The sequence below is a fragment of the Mizuhopecten yessoensis genome, unplaced genomic scaffold (assembly GCF_002113885.1).
Source record: "Mizuhopecten yessoensis strain PY_sf001 unplaced genomic scaffold, ASM211388v2 scaffold7283, whole genome shotgun sequence".
Classification (NCBI taxonomy): Eukaryota; Metazoa; Mollusca; class Bivalvia; order Pectinida; family Pectinidae; genus Mizuhopecten; species Mizuhopecten yessoensis.
Window position 1 is genome coordinate 446,427 of NW_018406970.1, and position 20,461 is coordinate 466,887.

At 34.3% G+C, this 20,461-nt stretch overlaps 1 protein-coding gene across 1 annotated transcript; it reads left to right on the plus strand.

Moving 5' to 3' along the window:
• LOC110453361 lies at positions 1-18,841 on the plus strand. Its single transcript, XM_021502277.1, has 3 exons — positions 1-1,234; positions 5,450-6,212; positions 16,710-18,841. Exons 1-3 carry the CDS (start codon positions 7-9, stop codon positions 18,781-18,783), a joined length of 4,065 nt encoding a protein of 1,354 aa, XP_021357952.1. The 5' UTR covers positions 1-6; the 3' UTR covers positions 18,784-18,841.
• The last annotated feature ends 1,620 nt before the right edge of the window (positions 18,842-20,461 follow it).

Here is a 20,461-nt window from a genome sequence, read left to right on the forward strand (position 1 = left end):
TCGAAGATGCCAATTAACCAGATTCTGCTGAGTTTGCTATGGCTGTCAACAATGGTTGACTACGGCAACCTACAAAGATCACATAACCGTTTGCCATCTCAATGGTACAATATCTGCAAGGCAAAGCCCGGGTTGTCATGCCTCGGTTCGACGACAGACACACGAGTTGTCAATGTAATGAGAAAGAAACTGCATACTTGTGTTGTGTGTGATGTCGGTCCAAACGACATTTGGAATTTTCATGACTTCAGAAGTTTTCTTCAACATTCAAGTAGGAATTATGCAATGGCTGTTCGATGCCATGATGGTGGAAACATCACTCTACCGTTTCCAATGCGTGCAGCCGGTCTGGAATATATCTCTATCACAAACTGTTTAATAGTAGACTATATGTCAGAATATTTCGACACCACCATCGATACTATTCCCGATACGTTGATACAGAGTAGTATTACAGACTCAGTCATGTATGTTGACATTTTAAATCTTGCGGCTGTTGCCAACGAAATGAGCAACATGACAAAATCAGCAAAGTGTGGACCCGAGAAGAATATCATGGTCTCAATTGCAAGAAATATTTCGTATGCATTTGCGGAATTACCAGAAAGAATTGAAAACGAAATTTTGACAAATTTTACCTCGTATACGGCTACAAATTTCATCCGGGGTCTTCTTACATCCTCCCATATCTGTGTTTATTCAAACCTCTTCGAAATGGATATCAGTGTGTCTAACACCCGAGGCGCAAAGTTTGACAGCATTCTTGTCCACAATGCAGGTTACCCTAAACTACAGACTCTAAAAGTTTCCGATTCATTTCTTAGTAAAATACCAGAAAGGTTCAATGACTGGAGATTATATCTACCTAGACTAATGACTCTTGATCTGTCACACAATAACATCGCAGACTTCAGTGGTGTGTTGGATTATGGAGACAGATTTCGAGAATCCAAAATTGGTACTCTAGATCTTCGATACAATCGTATATCTACTATAGCATTGGACGAACTAGAATATTTACGATATCATAGTTTTGTAAAGATTGACATCAGAAACAATCCCTTTATTTGTGACTGTGATATGCGAGACTTCATTGATTATTTTAGTCGGCCTAATGATCTGATGAAAGGAGGAAATGCTAGCCAATACGACTATTTGCGACGCCTAAAATGCCAAGAACCACCCTCCTTGAAAGGTCGAACAATTGTAGATTTAAACTTTAATGAAATTGGATGCTGACAATTACATGTGTAAATAAAGTTGGAGGAATGATATATATGTTGTGATATGACTAAGTATTACATTATATGAAATTATTTCATTATTTTACTTTCATAAAAAAAAATCACAATATAGCTTACGTACCAACCCACATTATTACGCTGAATACAATAAAAGAAGTCACTTTCAAAGAAATTGTATTGCTGTGTTTTACTTCTTTTCTTTTTAATTTTTCTATTACATCCTGCTGAAAGTCCGAAAGCTTGGATATCTTACTGGTGCTATATATTTTACATTTTGTCTTTTCTTAATCATTTGCGTGTAAGATATTACCAAATAATTAATTTAATCACATTTACAAGTAATATTACAAACAGCGAAGCTACATTTACATATGTGTTTTCAGATTGAATTATCCTACCATTTGATTATAATTTAATAAACCACGTTGGCCTCTACTCTAAGAAAATATCGTATAAACGTTATATTGATTCAAGGTGTCACATTGATTGAATTCGTGATTTTGTTATGTCATTTACATAGAAGTTTGAGACTTCGTGTGATTGTTAAGATTCGTGGAAAAGTTTTCATTTTGAGCAGAAGAAAAAGACCAGAAATGATAGTAACCTGTATATGACCCGTCCAAGGTAAACTGCTTTTACAAAGAGCTTTAATAGATTTGAAACAATCAGTTATATAACTTGTTTTTCTTTTTTAACCTTTTAAATTCACCAGTACACATCAATTTGAATTGTTTAAATTCATAAAATTCAGGGGTTTTACCCACCTCTCCTTCTCTTCTCTTTCAACAATAGTTTAGTCCAATTTCGATTTTTACCATTTTGGCTCCTATCATCAACGACGAGTCTCGGAAGGACGAAACAGCTGTATGATACAATGTGCATGATTTTGGTAAACTGTATCTATTACCACAATTTAAACGTGCAATAACTTGTGTGTCTGACGTTCATCTTTTTAATATATTTTACTTAACATAAACATATATCATAACACAACAATAGTATGGAAAAGACCGATGGATATTATAAGTCACCAATTAAATATTGAAAATTATGAAAGTGTCTGATGAAAATATATGTCTCATATTTAGCCATTTACCATATAGTTCTTCACATGCAACAAAAACACGATACAATCCACTTTAGCCTTTTCAGAGCACAGTTATTCATTTATTTACATTAGTGGTGTAAAAAAGGGAAGTTTTCTTCAAAAAAACCCACATAAGTTATTTTAAGACATATTCATTTAATTGAAATAAGTAAAAAAATAATAAAAGAAATTGCATTGTTTTAAGAGTTTGTTGCGAGGTAGTATTTCATTGAGCTTGTCAATCGTCGATTTGCCTATGTCAAAGGTTACCGATAAAGATCTTTGAATGTACTTGTCTACAACAGTTAGAACTTTGTTATTAACATGCGCACGTATTTAATTTTTTTTAAGTATTGAAACACGCAGAGTAACGAGATGAGTGGAGAAAATTAAATGGTTCATAAAGTATGAAATTATTATGTTGTATGAAAGGAATGCGGTTAGCACGAGTGAAAAGGCTAATAAATCATTCCCGTATGAGATAAATGGATACACTAAATGATGCCGACCATGGGGACAGAATAAAGCCGAATGTTTGGGGTTCCCGCTCCTTTTTCAAGACAACCAAGAGACACAATTAGTCAACGAAATGATAAAATAATACATGTAAGTGAATAAAAGTACAACTTCTACTTGAGAGTCAGCCTCCGCATCATGGAGTGACGTGTTTTTTAAACGGCCGGCGAACACGTTATAAACGCATTTATACAGGATATACAGAGGTAGTATACATATGAAAACCATTGTGACAAAAGTAAAAATTACCAGGTCCTGGACTAAATAAGAAAATATAAATAACATGGACACGTTAAGACGAATGAGTATTAATGAATATTAAGAGAATACTTTAACTTACAAAACTTGTTAGACCATAGAGGAAACATAATAATAACTTGCAGTGAAATAAAACGTATTTCATGTAAAAATGCGATTGAAAGGTGTAAAACTATACACCTGCTGAAAATACCACGTAGTGTAAACACTGTAGTTAATTATCAAGTGATGCCTGCTAAAATGTAGAGTGACATGCTGTAAAATAATAAAAAGCATTTTGATTTCAAAACAACCAGTCCCGTTACTCATAACAATATTAATGGTTCCTTTTATTTTTTTCGTATCTTTACAAAGTGTAATGAATTTTAATTTAAACTTGGTATCCCTCTACAGAAAAAATGCATTTATCTATCTGTTTAAAAGTAATGTTTGAATAAACTGATGTCTATAAATAGTAACACAGAGACATTTTTCGCTGTCATCTTCTCGAGTTAATACGAGGGAAAAGAACATGTTTTGCTGCAGGGCATGACGATTCATTTACTACTGCAAAACATGCGATTAAAAAATACAACAATGTACTTATGTACACCGCTGTTGACTATCTCCCATCAATCAAAAGGAACTGAGCTGCGCGACGAATCAAGGATAAATTATGGGTTCATTTTAATTTTGATTTGTTGAGCAGATTAAGATGTGACATCGTGACAAATGAATACGACTGAACCAAGCCCATATGATAGCCTGTAAACAACGGACCTATGTATATAAAAGTGATTAAGGAACCTTGTCCCACAAGGCAAAACATTAAAGAACTCCATTGTAGATTTTCTTATGTACAGTAAACTGCCCTTAATTTAATTTCGGATAAAACATTTGCTAGAGTATTACAGTTGTCTATAAAGTATTGAGCTCATCGGATGTCCAGGGTTCAAATTCAGGCTTTGCCATGTTGTGTGTGTTTTGCACGCAGAACACTGTTGGTGATATTTTTTATTTTATAATTTTTCTTTCATCTACTTTTTTTTTTTATAAAAGTTCAGCAATATTTTTATTTTTTTCAAAAAGGATTTATGAAAGTCAATATCATGACAGTTAAACAAATCTCCACTGCAATGTCATAGTTTACAGTTTTTGACAATGGCACGGGTATCTTTAATTTGAAGTTAATTCGTTTGAGCATGTTGTGATTTTCTGGATCAATATACAGCCTAACTAACTGATTAATTTGTAATTCTAATTTGTAAACATGTCCTGTAGTTCAGAGGGCAGAAAGTTTTGCGGTGTTAACATTTTTAGCGCTTTTCACGGTAAGTCATGATTGCGCTCAACGTGTCTGTTCATAGTTTTCTATGGCATTTATTGTAAGTGAGCTAATTTAATAACGAGCTTACCTGTTTAAGTTCAAAATATAAATTGAATCAATCTGTGAACATTTTAATGGTGTGTGTATGTTTTAACTGGGGCTTGCACGAAGGACTCATCAGTAATAGTTTCAAGACATTTTTTAAATGTGACATTGTAGAAAAACTTTGTTTGAATATACGTTTCACCAATGTATTGCTGACAACAGCGTTGATTTGTTTAGTTTCTTCATATTCTATCATGTGGTTGAACTTACTTTCCAGGAATCTTCACTTCATATATAGCATAAACACAAAAGTTCTTTCAGCAGTCATGTGCATCATATAAGCAGAATTCCCCCTATGCGCCATAGTGTCGGTCACTCACAGCCTTGACCTTTATTGTTCGCAATTAATGCGCCTCTGTCAGCCATTTGGACATCAGCTATAGCCTATCAACCCTGCATTTAGTACGGTTCATTATCACGTTAGGAAGTATGTTTTCTTATTAAAGGAGAACAAGCAAATTGTATGCGTCATTCAGCCGTGTTGTTCCAAGAAACTTGAGGTATTTTCGATTGGTTGACATCAAGAGTTTCCTTATGTGAAGCGACAAATACAGACGCGTTGGTGTGCAATCACGTATAAGAAGAACACTTCAGCATTTATCATGTTTTCTTCAAAAAGAGGCAGCATGCTTGCCAGATATTGCATATGCATAGCATATTTGACTCTCTGGGTGACTAATTCATGCAAATCAGAGGAAAGATATGGATCTGAAGGTAAATTTTCATTGAAAACTCACAATACAACGAGAACAAAATTCTCTATGACACATGCTAAAATGCGTACGGATGCACGTATCGACACTACTACAGCAGAATGGAGAAAAGTCTGCCGAGTCAAACCTATCAATGCCTGTATGGATTCGTCAATGGAGGAAATTGTTTTCGACATGACCAGAAGAGGGGATTCCCCTTCTTGCCTATTTTGTGCAATAGGCCCAGGTGACGTGTTGAACTTTCATGATTTAAGACGCTTCCTACAGGAGCAGTCTAGCATAAAGAGCTACGCCATCACAGTTCGATGCTATAATGGAGGAAATGTCACACTGCAATGGCCTCTTCGTGCAGCAGGTCTGAATTATATTTCCGTCAGCAACTGTTTGCTGGTGAATTACACGGCAGATTATTTTGATAAATCTATCAACCAAGTCCCAGATACATTAAGATACTACAGCATTACCAACTGTGTGATGTATATCGATGTCATCGATTTTATGAACGTCACCAACAACGTTAACTTGGTTACAAAGGCGGCGAAATGTGGGCCCGAAGAACACCTCTTTGCTGCCATCAATAGAAATATTTCATACCAGTTCAAGACTATTCCCGATTCTATAATAGAAGAAGTCGACGCCAATATGTCCAGCCATACACCCCGAAATTACCACAGAGGAGTATCCGTATCACCTATCACATGTAACTACACGCAACTATTGTTAATTGATCAAAGTAAGGCAACAAGTCTAGGATCAAAGCACGACAGCGTGTTGCTTCAGAATTCTAACTATCCTGTGCTCCGCACGCTAAATCTTTCCGCATCTTCGTTGACGGAGCTACCAGAACGCCTGGACGATTGGAGGTTGTATTTTCCCCGACTTAAGCATTTAGATTTGACGTATAACTTTATAAAAGAATTTCAAACCGTTATGGACTATGGGATGGAGAGCGAAGATCCAAGTGTTGGACTACTTGACTTAAGGTACAATAACATTACTACCATAACACTCATTGCATTGATGAGAATCCAACATCATCGCTTCGTTAAAGTGGATATACGAAACAATCCATATATTTGTGACTGCCATATGGCAGATTTCGTTAACTTTGCCTCCAATAATTCAAGATATGAAACAAAGTTTGGAGTCGTGGGTCAGTATAAATATCTCCGAGATTTAAAGTGTGCGAGTCCACCATCTCTCAAAGGTAGGATAATTTTCGATTTGAGCCTGAATGAACTTGGATGTACAACAGTTAAAACAATAGATGTTACTATATACCCGATCGCTTTGTTAGCTTTTGTTACCGGCATTCTTGTGATTTATTTATTGCTAACGATGCGACAACAGGTTGAAATGGCGCTTTCGTTATTTCGGAAGTTGAAGCAGTTGTGCTTTCGAACACCTGAGCCTCGACATGAAGAGGAAAGGGAGCCCAACATGATTGGTTTAGAAACAACATAAAAAATTAAGGTATTGATGCTCGGTAACTTATTACGGCTGAATTGTTGATCAAAGTCCTGTTGATATACAATGTTTTTAGCATTATGAGGAAATGAATGTGTAGAGGGTATACGATGTTATAATTTTCTTATTGTACATATTACTTATCAGAAACACTTATATCTGCCGTGGAAATTGGATGCCCGACAGTGCGAGGCTCCGCCAGCCTTCGGTCACGATCCCGGCGTCCTACCACTACATTACCGTGCCTCCGTGTTGTTATGTAACAATCAATGAACGGAATGTTAATTATCGTGAGTTAAGATAGTCACGTTTGTAGGTATGTCAATGAGGTGACCATTATTGCTAAATGTTGACGCGCTTATCAAAGCGATACACTGCTCGATGCATAGTAATTACCTGACTTGTTACAATCTGTTAGTATGTGTGATAGAGATAATGTGACGTGCAAAATGCATTTAATTTCAGAGACCACATGTGTTGATTTTCAGCCTTTAAATCTCCTCGTTGTAGCAATTTTCAAACTTATTATACTTGTACAAATAGACAAACTTCCAATGAGAACTCACTTGAAGACTTATCTAATATTGTCTCTAGATAAACGATTCGGTGGAAATCATTTTTGCTCATTAGTTTATTTGTGTTCGTTGTCAGTATATCCTAGCCAAACATGCTATTTCACTGTGTGATATGAAGGTCGATGTTTTATGTTGCTCATTAGTGAACTTTGTGTTCGTTGTCATTATCTCCCAGGTAAATACTCTATTTCTTTGTACGGTATAAAGGTTTGTATTTTAGCTTACTCATTAATGTATTTTATATTTCATTGTCAAAATCTCCTAGGGAAATATGTATTTTCTTTGTTTGCTATATGAGTCGATGTTTTTTTGTTATGCTAATCGGTGAAGTTTGCGTTTTGTTGTTATATATGAGTTTCAAGGGAAATATGATGTTTCTCTGTTTGGTATGAATTTGGGCTAGATTATGATGACGCGTGTCGTCAATGTAGCAAAATACGCTTACCCCTCCTGAACACATGGTCTTATTCGCCTTTATGTTTTGCAAGGATATTTATGTCAATCGTTCCTTTGTTCGTATTCTACAATACTTTTTTTTTGATATTGAGTTAAAATTAAGGTTTTGTTGACTCTTTGGTATTTCCGTTTTTGTTTTGTATTGATATAATTTGAAAATTTCGCAAATCACTTTAAACATATGATCTTTGTTAGAGTTATTTCCCTTGAATAATGTTTTAAGCACCATCTAACACTTCGTCACATCACGAATGTTAATAATGCGTGCATATTAGGTACCGTTTCTAATGTGTCGCCATTAATCAATCAAGACCACACTTACGTGGCAAACAAAAAACTATTTAGGGTTTTACTTAGGTCGGCATCTAATGACCCGGAGATGCATATCATATCTATAAAGTGTATCATTTTGACAGCCTGGATCACCAGCGACTGCGTGTGTTTCATAAAAGCAGACATCATCAGGATCGCGGTCGCCATCTTTGTTGATGTAAAAGTGTTTTTGTTTGTGTTTTTTTTTTGTTGGCTTTTGTCATCACTGTATTTACATATTGATATGTAATATAATTGATTAACACATATTAAAAAATCGAGAGTCGTTGACCAACACAATTTTTGTTCAAACATTTTAATGTAAATGAGGAACTTGAGAAACGCAATTTGCAAGAGATCCACTCACTACTGCAGTAGTGACTCGAAAGTCTGTTGTATACTACATGTACCAATCATATAAATGATTTGTGGATTATTTTGACTCAAGAAATACATCTGCTTGGAGTATTTGTCAAATCAAACCTAAAATTGTTATATCGGTATGGTAATAACTGGAGCGTCGATGACTGATTTAACGTATCGTACATGTGGTATGTGAATATGAAACTTCAGAGGAAAGTGCATGTGATTTATACATGTAAGTATTTGTTATACTCCAAAAACAAATGATTCTCTTGTTTTTTTTATACTAATTACAATTTTAAGTATACACATACATAGATTTTATTGTGAAAATTTGGAGTTTTTAATAATTTGTCAGTCGGCTCTGAAATAAAAAAAAAAATGAAATAAAATTATGTTTCAAAAGTTACAACGTTAAGATTTGGATTTTTCCTTGAAATTGTATTTGCCAGTGTTTTTCTATTTTATATTCAAATTGTTTACTGTGTTTTAATTCAAAATATTAGACGGAAGATTGTTCCATAAATCAACATTTCTCTGTGTAACGAACATCAGCCAATATCTAACCTTGAACGCGATTTGTAAATTATAATGTTGTGTCAAAAGTGCAGATGAACGTTCTCTTATATTAAATATGTCGGATATTTCAGAGTTTCCCGGACGATATATTAGGTCATACAATACATTAAGTACGAGTGCTATGTTGATTAAATAAACGATTATATGAATGAGGGTTTTCCATCTTATAATTATTGCAAACACTGATACGTTTGTTACAGCATACCAGCAGAAAGTAAATCAGTTCATGTGTCGGAGATATCAAGATACAATTATATTTACGTTTTTCCTATTATATTTACAAAAATAAAAATATGTTTCACGTTCAACAACCGATCTCAGTGTTTTACCTCCGACCCTAACAACATTATCTCACTCACTCTAATGCACTTAAACGTCCCAAATCGATCACGGCGAAATATCGTAAGCGTCTTTATGATACCTTTCCATTGCAAAGACAGGTACCAAAACCAATTGTTTCTACAAACCGACATCATAATGAGTAAATAAAACACATCTATTGCAAAAAAATTAAAAAAACATATTACAATAAAAAAACATACAATTACGCTTTCAAAATGCTATTGATTCACACACAGTCATGTGCCATTGGTCTTTCATATAACGGTAACATCATTTTCCCATTATATGACTATTTCTTTTTTTCTGTTTTGATTGTGACCTCGTTTGATATCTAGTTTTGATTAAACTTGATATCCTGTTAGAGATTTATCCTGTGTTTCTTCGGGTCATATTTATATTATTAGCCGTAGCTCAGTTGTTAAGATATCACTTCCTCCAAGCATGGAAGGTATAACTTGACGTCGTTCCCATGGACATAATGCTAAATGTTGACGTTAAAAATACTTTTGCCAAACTATTCATCATTGATAGAATTCTATGAAAAGGATACTTATATTGATACTACCAAAACAAGAGCTAGCTTTGTTCTTAATTTCATCAAGTTTTGGCTACAACCGAACTTGATTTTCGGACGTTCATCACATGTATCATATAATCAAATTACGTAACGTGAGAGACCTATGGCGCGTCACTATGTATGAGTAAAAAAAATATTAATTTGAACGAAAGAAGTCATTTGATTTAAAAGTAGATCCAAACACGTCAGTGTCATTGTCATTATTTTTAAAATAATTAGATTTTAACTTATCTCAGCCACATTTTTTATTCAGCAGATTTAAAGTTAATGTCAGCGAGTCTATATAAGCAATTTTAATCTCCAGATTTAAGCATGTTCACACCTACTTGTTTCTGTCTTCGCTATATAAACGTTAAATGCATGTTCAATTTTCAAACAATTATTGCGTAAAATCCGTCTCAAGGTCGTACAAGAACAATTTTATTAGTTTCCACACAATCAGTTTGAGCTCCATTTAGCCTAGTGTTCAGACAAATGGTTATTTCATTCTTAATTGTGTTTTATACTCTAAAAAGTGTTACCCTTATCTTGAAATTCCACTGTCACACTTAAAATAGAAGTTTTTGTTAAATCAATGGAGCAATCTGCTCTCCAATTTAAAAAAAGCAATAGGTATCAGATTGGTCAAAATAATGTCCAAAATGGAACACACGTATATACCATTTTATTTGGTACTATTTTTTCTTGTTGTTGACATAAATTTCATTAAAAGCGTAATGACACACATCAGTTCGAGTTGTTGCTCTGTCATACCCCTGGATCCTGATTTGAGAATGCAAAATTACTTTCGTTGTGACCTTGAATTTCATTGCAGGCGTCGTCGATGCAACAAAAGACAATTTCCCTTCCAGAACATTTGTTCTTATTCTCCTTGTATTTATTCAGGAGTTTCAATATAAATGCATTCTTTATTCTCTACTACGACCCCGGCTTTGAGAACATGACATTATAGACTGTAATTCGACTTGACATATGTAATGCAGGTGTCGCCGATAAAGTAAAATATCCTCACTCTTCAAGAACAATAGATCAGATTCCCCATGCCCATTTTCAAGGGTCTTCATGTAAATCTATCCTTTGTCAATATTAAGGCAAGTTTATGGATTTGAAGTTCGAATAGTGTTTTTTATTTTGTATTATTTTGTTTTTTATTGGCCCACGTATGAATTCTTTGTTGTTGTTGTTCTTTTAACCTCATAGTTCAAAATATTATTTGTCTTATTCTCTGTGTACATTGTCAATGGTTTCGTGTAGACCGCTGATTTCGCTTTATATAGTATTCGTACTGTCTTTAGAAAGGAATATGACATTTTGAAATATATATATATGAGTTATCTAAACAATAATAATGATCTTCAAAGGACACTTTATTGGTTCGGCAAAATTTATATTGACAAATTTCGCAAATACAGTAAATAAAGTTTACTTGGAAATGTAACGAAAACGTAACGTGATACCTGTAATAACAGGGTTAGGCCTTACGCCGTTATCATTAAGGCAAAAAAAGATGTTTTCGTTTGAGATTCTTCATTCTTCTGTATTTAACTCCTTCTAAATCTATCGATTGCATGTTTTGGTGTCTATCGTAAATAACTAGCATATGTATAAGGATCAAAGAATATAAATAAATTTTCAAAATATCTAACAGTCGGTCTCTACTATGGAAAATGTTGATCTTTTTAAAACATTGAAACTCTCTACAAACCGTCTAGCATAATTATAACGGCTTTTCTCGTATTGTTCATTTTTCACATTTACAAAAACCAGATATCACTCGTTCACAGTTCGCTCGACGTGTATTTGTATTTGTGTAATGTATATTTTCAGTTTTCACTAATGCCTTCGTTAGGGAAATCCACCACTCCCATTTGAAGGATTTCCATTAAAGCACGGAAGATAAACAGGACAATCTATCATGCGTTAAGTTTCATACTGCGGACTGACAGGTTAAACATGCTGTCGTTTAAATAGACTTGAGGAAATTGTAAATTTACATGTTGACAAGCGGAAGATAAATTACAGGTACACAAGATGTATAAGTCTAGTAAGAACGCTACTGTACAGTTTTATAGTGTATTTCCGATTCCAATTGCTCCAAAAATTAAAATGATATTATTTCATCTTAAAATTTCTATTTGACTATGTTTTCATCGCTTAGCAAACTCGAAATTTGGCATATGCATTTCATATGTTTCTTTCCTTGTTTTATACTATTTACCGGTATATAACTTGCCTTTCGTTTTTGTTATAACAATATGCATGACATGTAATATTTGTTATAACATGTGTTATTACAAAAAGTGAAAGGAAAGTTATATACCGGTGAGTATTATAAAACCAACTTCCATTAGAATAAACATAGGACAACAAACATGGGACTGCACCATTCAGATTTGGTAATAGATACTGCAAGCCAAAAAATAATTACACTGCATCATACAGCTTGTTTCGCCCTTCAAGAAATCATCGGTGATGCTAAGTCCGAACAAATGGAAACACAAATCGGTCCAACCTGCTGTTGAATCAGAAGGGGAGGTGTAAAAAACCCGTTTATCGCTCAATTAAATGAATGAAAAAAAAAAAATTTGCTTACTGATTAATTTCAAATAAATACATAAGTAGTATGTATATTAAAAGATGAACCTACAAAATACACATCGGATTGAACCTTTTAAATTTGGTAATAGATGGTAACAGCACGCAAAAAAATAATTACTTTGCACTATTCAGTAATTTGATATTCTAAATAGATTAATATTGAAATTTTATTTATTTTACAACAATAGCAAAAAGATTTCTCTCAACTTATATTAATCACTCTTGTTGACCCGGATGTTAGTGCACGGAGGGACTTACGTCCATCATACAGAAAAAAAACCTTTAAAACGTTACATGTGCAAACATACAACTTTGAGATACAAGGGATAAGGCCCAGAATATATTCCAGCTTCAACGCTACATCCAACCCAGGACTGATAGTCCACTAGCAGGGTCAAACTAACTTGTGAAATATTCACTGGATATACAAGGAAGAAAGCCGGAGTCATAAAACTCAAAATAAAAGGGATCTTGTTGAAGAGTTAACAGGATATCATTGCTATTCACCAACACATTAGTTTCATTTTCACTCAATATTTATGGTGTTGTGTTATGTATCAATCATTGACCGCGTTAGGCTTAAATTGGCGACCGAAGATTAATGGGAATTAAAGCTACATTTTGTAATTTTGTATCCCATGAAATTTAATTTATCTAAAGTACACTTGGGTGTGTTGTTTATTTTATATAGGATAAGGTCAACCTTGTGACATTATAACTTGGATTTTAGATCCGGTTCTCGGTTATGACGACAGCGTCGAAACCCACGACCTTAAATGAACAATTTTGTTGAGGAACCGGATTCACCTCCAAAAACACAGCACTAGTTTATTGTTAAAACGTGTATGTGGATTTTATGGGATGTTTTAGTGTTAGCGTTCGTTCGTGAAGATTGAATGAATATTTTGGTTATGTCAAAAACAAAATGTCAATCACGTTGTGGGATACCAGTACAGTACAGAGTTGTTCACGTGTGATGACAATATATCCTCTATAATAGTTGTTGAATATGTAATGCTTACTCTACGGATTGTGCCGTCTTAAAAACGCTTTTTGTTTTGTCATTTTTAACCCAAGTATATAACAATACAAATACATATCAGATGTTATAAGCAGAATTACTCTCACAAATTATCCTTCATCACAAATCTCTTTGTAGTCATCAACTGTAGTATGTCAATGTTTACCAACAGTTATTTGTAATATCAAACAGTTAAACAGTTGTAATACGTTTCTCCCTTTAATGACCTCTAAGTAAATTTTGAATAAAGATCCCCATAACAATACCAAAAAATGTCATTTAGTGTTGGAAATTGATTTTTTTTCCGACATGTCTATAGCTTCGATAAATAATTTCCGAAAAGAAATCCACACCTTACGGGACTCTTCTGAAAAAATATTAAAGGTGAAATAACTAAAATGCAATACATAACAGTTTCTGACAGTAAAAACATCAGCGGGCATGTACCGGGATCCGAACACTGAACCTCGGATTTTTAAACAGTCTCTATAATCGACTGATCTATCTGAAGAAAACGAGAATCATTTTATTCCAATTTGTAACTTTTATTCTGATATTTGAACAAAATATGTTAAGCCATATTTCTGACATCGCCCTTCTGTCGTCAAGCTTGTACAACTCCTGTCTGTACTAAGGAATGTAACACAAACGTTTGTGTTATTTCCGCTGCCAGACGTCGGCGACACTACTAGTTATATTGTATGCTATATTTATTAATTACACGTATTATGACTAGGAGGGATATTGTAACACATTGTTCATCCTCCTTTATCATGTATGTAATGCATTTACTATGTTTAACACACATATGTTATTGCTTGGTACATATATGTTATTGAATGGTACATGTATGTTATTGTATGGTACATATATGTTATTGAATGGTACATATACGTTTTGTATGGTACATATATATGTTATTGTATAGTACATATATGTTATTGTATGGTACATGTATGTTATTGTATGGTACATATATGTTATTGTATGGTACATATATGTTATTGTATGGTACATATATGTTATTGTATGGTACATATATGTTATTGTATGGTACATATATGTTATTGTATGGTACATATATGTTATTGTATGGTACATATATGTTATTGTATGGTACATATATGTTATTGTATGGTACATATATGTTATTGTATGGTACATATATGTTATTGTATGGTACATATATGTTATTGTATGGTACATATATGTTATTGTATGGTACATATATGTTATTGTATGGTACATATATGTTATTGTATGGTACATATATGTTATTGTATGGTACATATATGTTATTGTATGGTACATATATGTTATTGTATGGTACATATATGTTATTGTATGGTACATATATGTTATTGAATGGTACATATACGTTTTGTATGGTACATATATATGTTATTGTATAGTACATATATGTTATTGTATGGTACATGTATGTTATTGTATGGTACATATATGTTATTGTATGGTACATATATGTTATTGTATGGTACATATATGTTATTGTATGGTACATATATGTTATTGTATGGTACATATATGTTATTGTATGGTACATATATGTTATTGTATGGTACATATATGTTATTGTATGGTACATATATGTTATTGTATGATACTTATATGTTATTGTATGGTACATATATGTTATTGAATGGTACATATACGTTTTGTATGGTACATATGTTCTTGTATTGTACATATATGTTATTGTATGGTACATATACGTTATTGTATGGTACATATATGTTATTGTAGGGTACTTATATGTTATTGTATGGTACATATATGTTATTGTATGGTACATATATGTTATTGTATGGTAAAACGCACATAATGTGTACTGCTTTTGGAATAAACTGAAATGAACCTTGCCAACGGAAGTGTCCTAGTTCAAATGTGCTGCAGTTACATATTAAACAAAATTAAGGGGAAGTAACTGTGTATAACACCAGAGTTCAGTGTGACAGGGATCTTTAACATTAGCAAATGTATTTTTAGATTATATTTGCTATGCAATGGTTTGAAGTAACAGGAACGAAGTAAGAACATGTCCTACAAGGATAAGGGCAGGAAACTAGGACTAGAAGATGTGTTTACATATTGAGAATAGTAAAATCCCTTAGCTGTGTGCTAAAGTCCGGGCCAACAAGAGTGATTAATTTAAGTTGAAATAATTTGTTTCATAACTGTTGTAAAATAAATAAAGTGTATATAAGAACAGTAAGAATAACAAATGAGACTGGATACAAAGGACAGGGTATAGCGAGGAAAGAAATAGCCGAAATGAAATCCTGTGCAGATGTATCGACATGTTCAAGCTTACAACACCAATTTAAGAATCATTTGTTGCAGGAAAGGGAATGGTGACAACACTTACAAAGTCAATTACCTTATGATGAAAGATAACGTATTAAACATGTCACACAATAATTAATAAACGAAAATTATAAAAACAAAAACATTCACAATTCATTATCACTGATAATGGAAAAGAATAGCGAGACTATTTACATACTTGTACAAATGATGATAAACTATTTTGTTGTTAATAGCAAAAACATCCACAATACCATACACATGAAATAGGCAATGATGAAAGAGAATGGCGGACATATTTACAGTATTGTACAAAATTGGTGATAAAAGAGAACAAAAAGACCATTCATAATATCGTATAACTGATGATGAAATGGCTAATTGTCACTTACTCATTTTGATAAAGTGCTCTGTTTGACGGTGACCAACTACTTATTACAACGTCTATGTGATGCGCCGCTAAGGTATTTTCACAGAAGTAAGGTAAGCCTATGGGGGATTTGTGCGAACGTGATTGACAATATATATATCTCCTGTATTACGAGTTATGCACCTACTGTAAGCATAATATCAAAGGGGACACTTCTCCTTAGGTTACATCTCAAATACATGTTTCCGGATCCTATGTACATGGCTGTATCGGATCTTAGATAACGCGGAAAGGGTCTTCATGTACCTAAGCCGACACATGTAGAATTTGGTTTCCCCTTGGCTTCCGAGCAGAAATAAACAAAGCCAGCCAACCATCACTCAAGTAGTTAATCAAGTACTTCTGCGCATGCGTATAGGATATTTAAAGAATTGTTATAAAATAACTAGCCTCCGATTAAATAGCATCATGATTACATTTTACGTAAGCTTGTAGAATGGCAAGAGTAACGTTGATCAGTATGGTTTTGTCATCTCTCTTGATCATGATGTCAGCTTCATTGAATACTATAAACTCTACAGAGACATTCCAAGGTAGTGCCAAATTCCCGTTGGATATTGAAAGCAGTGCAAACTTCACCGAAGAAGAAATAACGTTCTTGGGTACTCAGCTTGGTGGGGATGTGTTGGAGAATCGTTTACCGCAAACGTGGTCAAACATATGCACTATTCAGCACGGATTAGAATGTCTACATCCATCAACCAAACAAAGCGTGGTTGATATTCTAAAAATAGTACAACCGACATGCGTACTATGTTCTGTTGTTCATGGAGACGTCTTGAAATTCGAAGATTTAAGAAAATTTCTACAAGATCCGACGGTGAGGGAACATTACGCTGTCACTATTGGGTGTCAAGAAGGGGGGAATATCACATTACCTTACCCAATGCGAGCTGACGGACTTAAGTACATCCATGTACACAACTGTTTGATACGCAACACAATGGCGGATTATTTTAATGCTGAGATCAACTTGATTCCAGATACGTTGGTGTATTACGCAATTACAGATTCCGTGTTTTATGTCGACTCCGGTTATTTCGCACACATTATAAAGAACATGCAATATATCACAAAATCAGCGAAATGCGGCCCGGAAAAGGAACTAATGATTGCGGTTAACAGGAACATTTCGTACGCTTTTAACAAGATTGTTCTTCCAGCACTTGAACCGATAAAGCGTGAGGAGAGTCCGAACGCAGCACGTGCTTTCCATCGCGGAATGTCTCGTGCAGCATTCACGTGTAACTATACCAAACTTATCGAACTGGACCGAAGCGTAGACAAAAATCTTGGTTCGAAACACGATAGTGTTCTTTTACAAAACTCAGAATTCCCAGCACTCCTTGTGTTCAATTTATCATATGTGTTGTTAAAAGAGTTACCGGGGAAACTCGATGACTGGAGATTGTATTTCCCACGTATGAAATACCTCGATTTGACACATAATAAAATTAGCGATTTCAAAAGTGTGCTTGATTACGGGATAAAGACGGAGGATCCAAGTATGGGAACACTTGATCTACGCTACAACAACATAACCACCATTACTTTAAAACAACTTCGATCACTACAACATCATAAATATGTAAAAGTTGACATTCGAGACAATCCATTTGTTTGTGACTGTGGAATGCGGGATTTTGTCGAGTTCTTTCGTCATAAAAACAATTTAACCATCGATGGTGCGGTGGGACAATACACCTACCTGCAGGATCTGGAATGCCAGAAACCAGAAGTGGTAAAAGGTCGTAAAATTGTCGGTTTAACTATCCACGAGTTGGGCTGCGATTTGGAAACAACGACTCTACTAGCAGCGCCAATTATCATACTTTGTGTCATCGTCGTTTTTCTCATCGTCTTCATCATCATTATTATAAAATACAGGAAGGAAATTGTCATTCTTGCATTTACCAGGTTACATATTTTGCTCCCTTGCCAACGAGTGGAAGACAACGCAGGGAAGAAATTCGATGCGTTCGTTTCGTATAGTCAGCATGATTCGGATTGGGTATTAAAAACTTTGGTACCGGGATTAGAGCGTCCCCATGGCCTAGATCCGTTCAAACTGTGTCTTCATCAACGAGATTTTGCAGTAGGAACGGCCATTGCAGAAAACATTGTAAACAGTGTTGAAACTAGTCGTCACACCATTCTGGTGATTTCCCGGAAGTTCCTGGAAAGTGAATGGTGTTTGATGGAATTTAGAACAGCTTTTCACCAAAGCTTGCTAGAAAAGAAGAAACACCTAATACTTGTTACAGTCGAGCAATTAGCGCCGGAGGAACTCGACGCTGACCTAAAACGGTGTATGCAGACGTTGACTTATGTCAATATCAATGACAGGTTGTTTTGGGATAAAATTATATTTTCTCTGTCCGATAAAAGGAAAAGGAATCAAAATGTTATTTTTTTCAAGAACATTAAACGGTTTGCCTTTCGAGACCGTAAACAACAACAGATAAATCAACCGCAGCCGGAAATTGACAATAATAATGATGCGAAATGATATGCATGTACAATCTTGTCAGTGTATGGTATTGATTTTGTAATTAAATTAATGTAAATCAAAGGAAATATGTTTATTTCATATTACAAGGAAAAAGGTCAAATGTAAATTTCGACAGTATAATATAATACGTATTTCGTGTGATACTTTTCTTATCAAAGTGGTTTGGGGTCACGGTGGCAGAATGGTTTAAGAATCCGACCATCTACGATAAATAACACTACAGTAACCGGTCACGGGTTGGACCTACGTGGGACAGTCGACAGGTACTAGCCGTCGGTGCTTTTTCTCCGGTCACTTCTATTTTTCTCCACCACCAAAACCTGGCGCGTTCGTAAATGACCAAAGCTAGCGCTGTTATTAGTAAGTAAACACAACCAATCTAAAGAAAACCAATTTAGTCTGTTTGTGTTTTACGTCCTATTAACAGCTATGGTCATTTAATGACGTGCTAGGTTTTGGTGGTGGAGGAAANCCCCCCCCAAACAAAACCGAACAAGATTGTTGTCTATATTACTAGAACGTTGTCTCCTGGTTGACGATCAATTATCGCGAAGTACCAATGCCCGCCGCGGTAAACATACAATCTATCTTCGTCAAACAGGAACGCCTTGTTAAAAAAACTGTGCTTACGGAAACAAATACAGCTGTATAGTTTGATAAGGAAAATGTGACTATTTTATGATTGCTCCCTTGACGCACATGCTGGGGCGAGTACCGGTAATTGATGAGAATTGGTCACCAACCAAAAGTGTAAATATTTTATACTTTTTATAGTAAACATTTGTCTTTTTTGTATGGTGTCACCGTGTACAGCGTCCCTCCACGCTAGTACAGTGAATATTGTATCATTGTTAGTTACATAGACTGTCTCAATTTCGAAACTTCGATTTTACAAACAAAGGGTTGATTACAATATTGTAATAAGATTAAGGACTGATTCATTAGAATTAATTTCATCACTACATTACTGATATTTTTTTTTAACATAAATGATATATATATGTAACGCTTACATTGTGATTGATTACAGAGCTACACTGTATATGGGATACTCGCCGCACCTGAGCACTCGTGATTTAATTAATGAATCCAAAAATACAAAGTTCATTTTTCAATTTTGTATTTACATAATATGTAAAGTTGTCTTTTCCCTTCCTTTTGATCCATATTTCAGAATCATGTTCGGTTATTAAATGGTATAAATGAACACTCAATTATAGCCCCAGGTGTTCTGTCTAAATCTTCTTCTTTTGTCTTCATTAGGCACATATTTTTAAAATATTTAATACAACTACGATAACAGCACTAACGTTGCACATATATAAATTCAGGGGCATCGTAAACGAAGCTTGACACGACAGGCCGAAAATGGAAAGAAATTATGTTTCGCTTCAATGAAACGGCAGTATTTAACGACCACAGTAAAATGTACATATTTGTAACTGAAAAATATCTTCAGTATATCGTACATACGTAGACACAATACCTCTGCACAGTATTATATTTGCTTTTTTCAGTTTTAGCGTAATACTGGTTGCATTAGTCTGTGAAAATCTTCGATATATATATAAAAAAAAAAAAATCACCCTTTTCTTTTTAGTAAATCACTTGTATTTTTTATTTATTTTTTTAAGTAAGAAAAATATATATATTTTTTAGAAAAATACAAATCAAG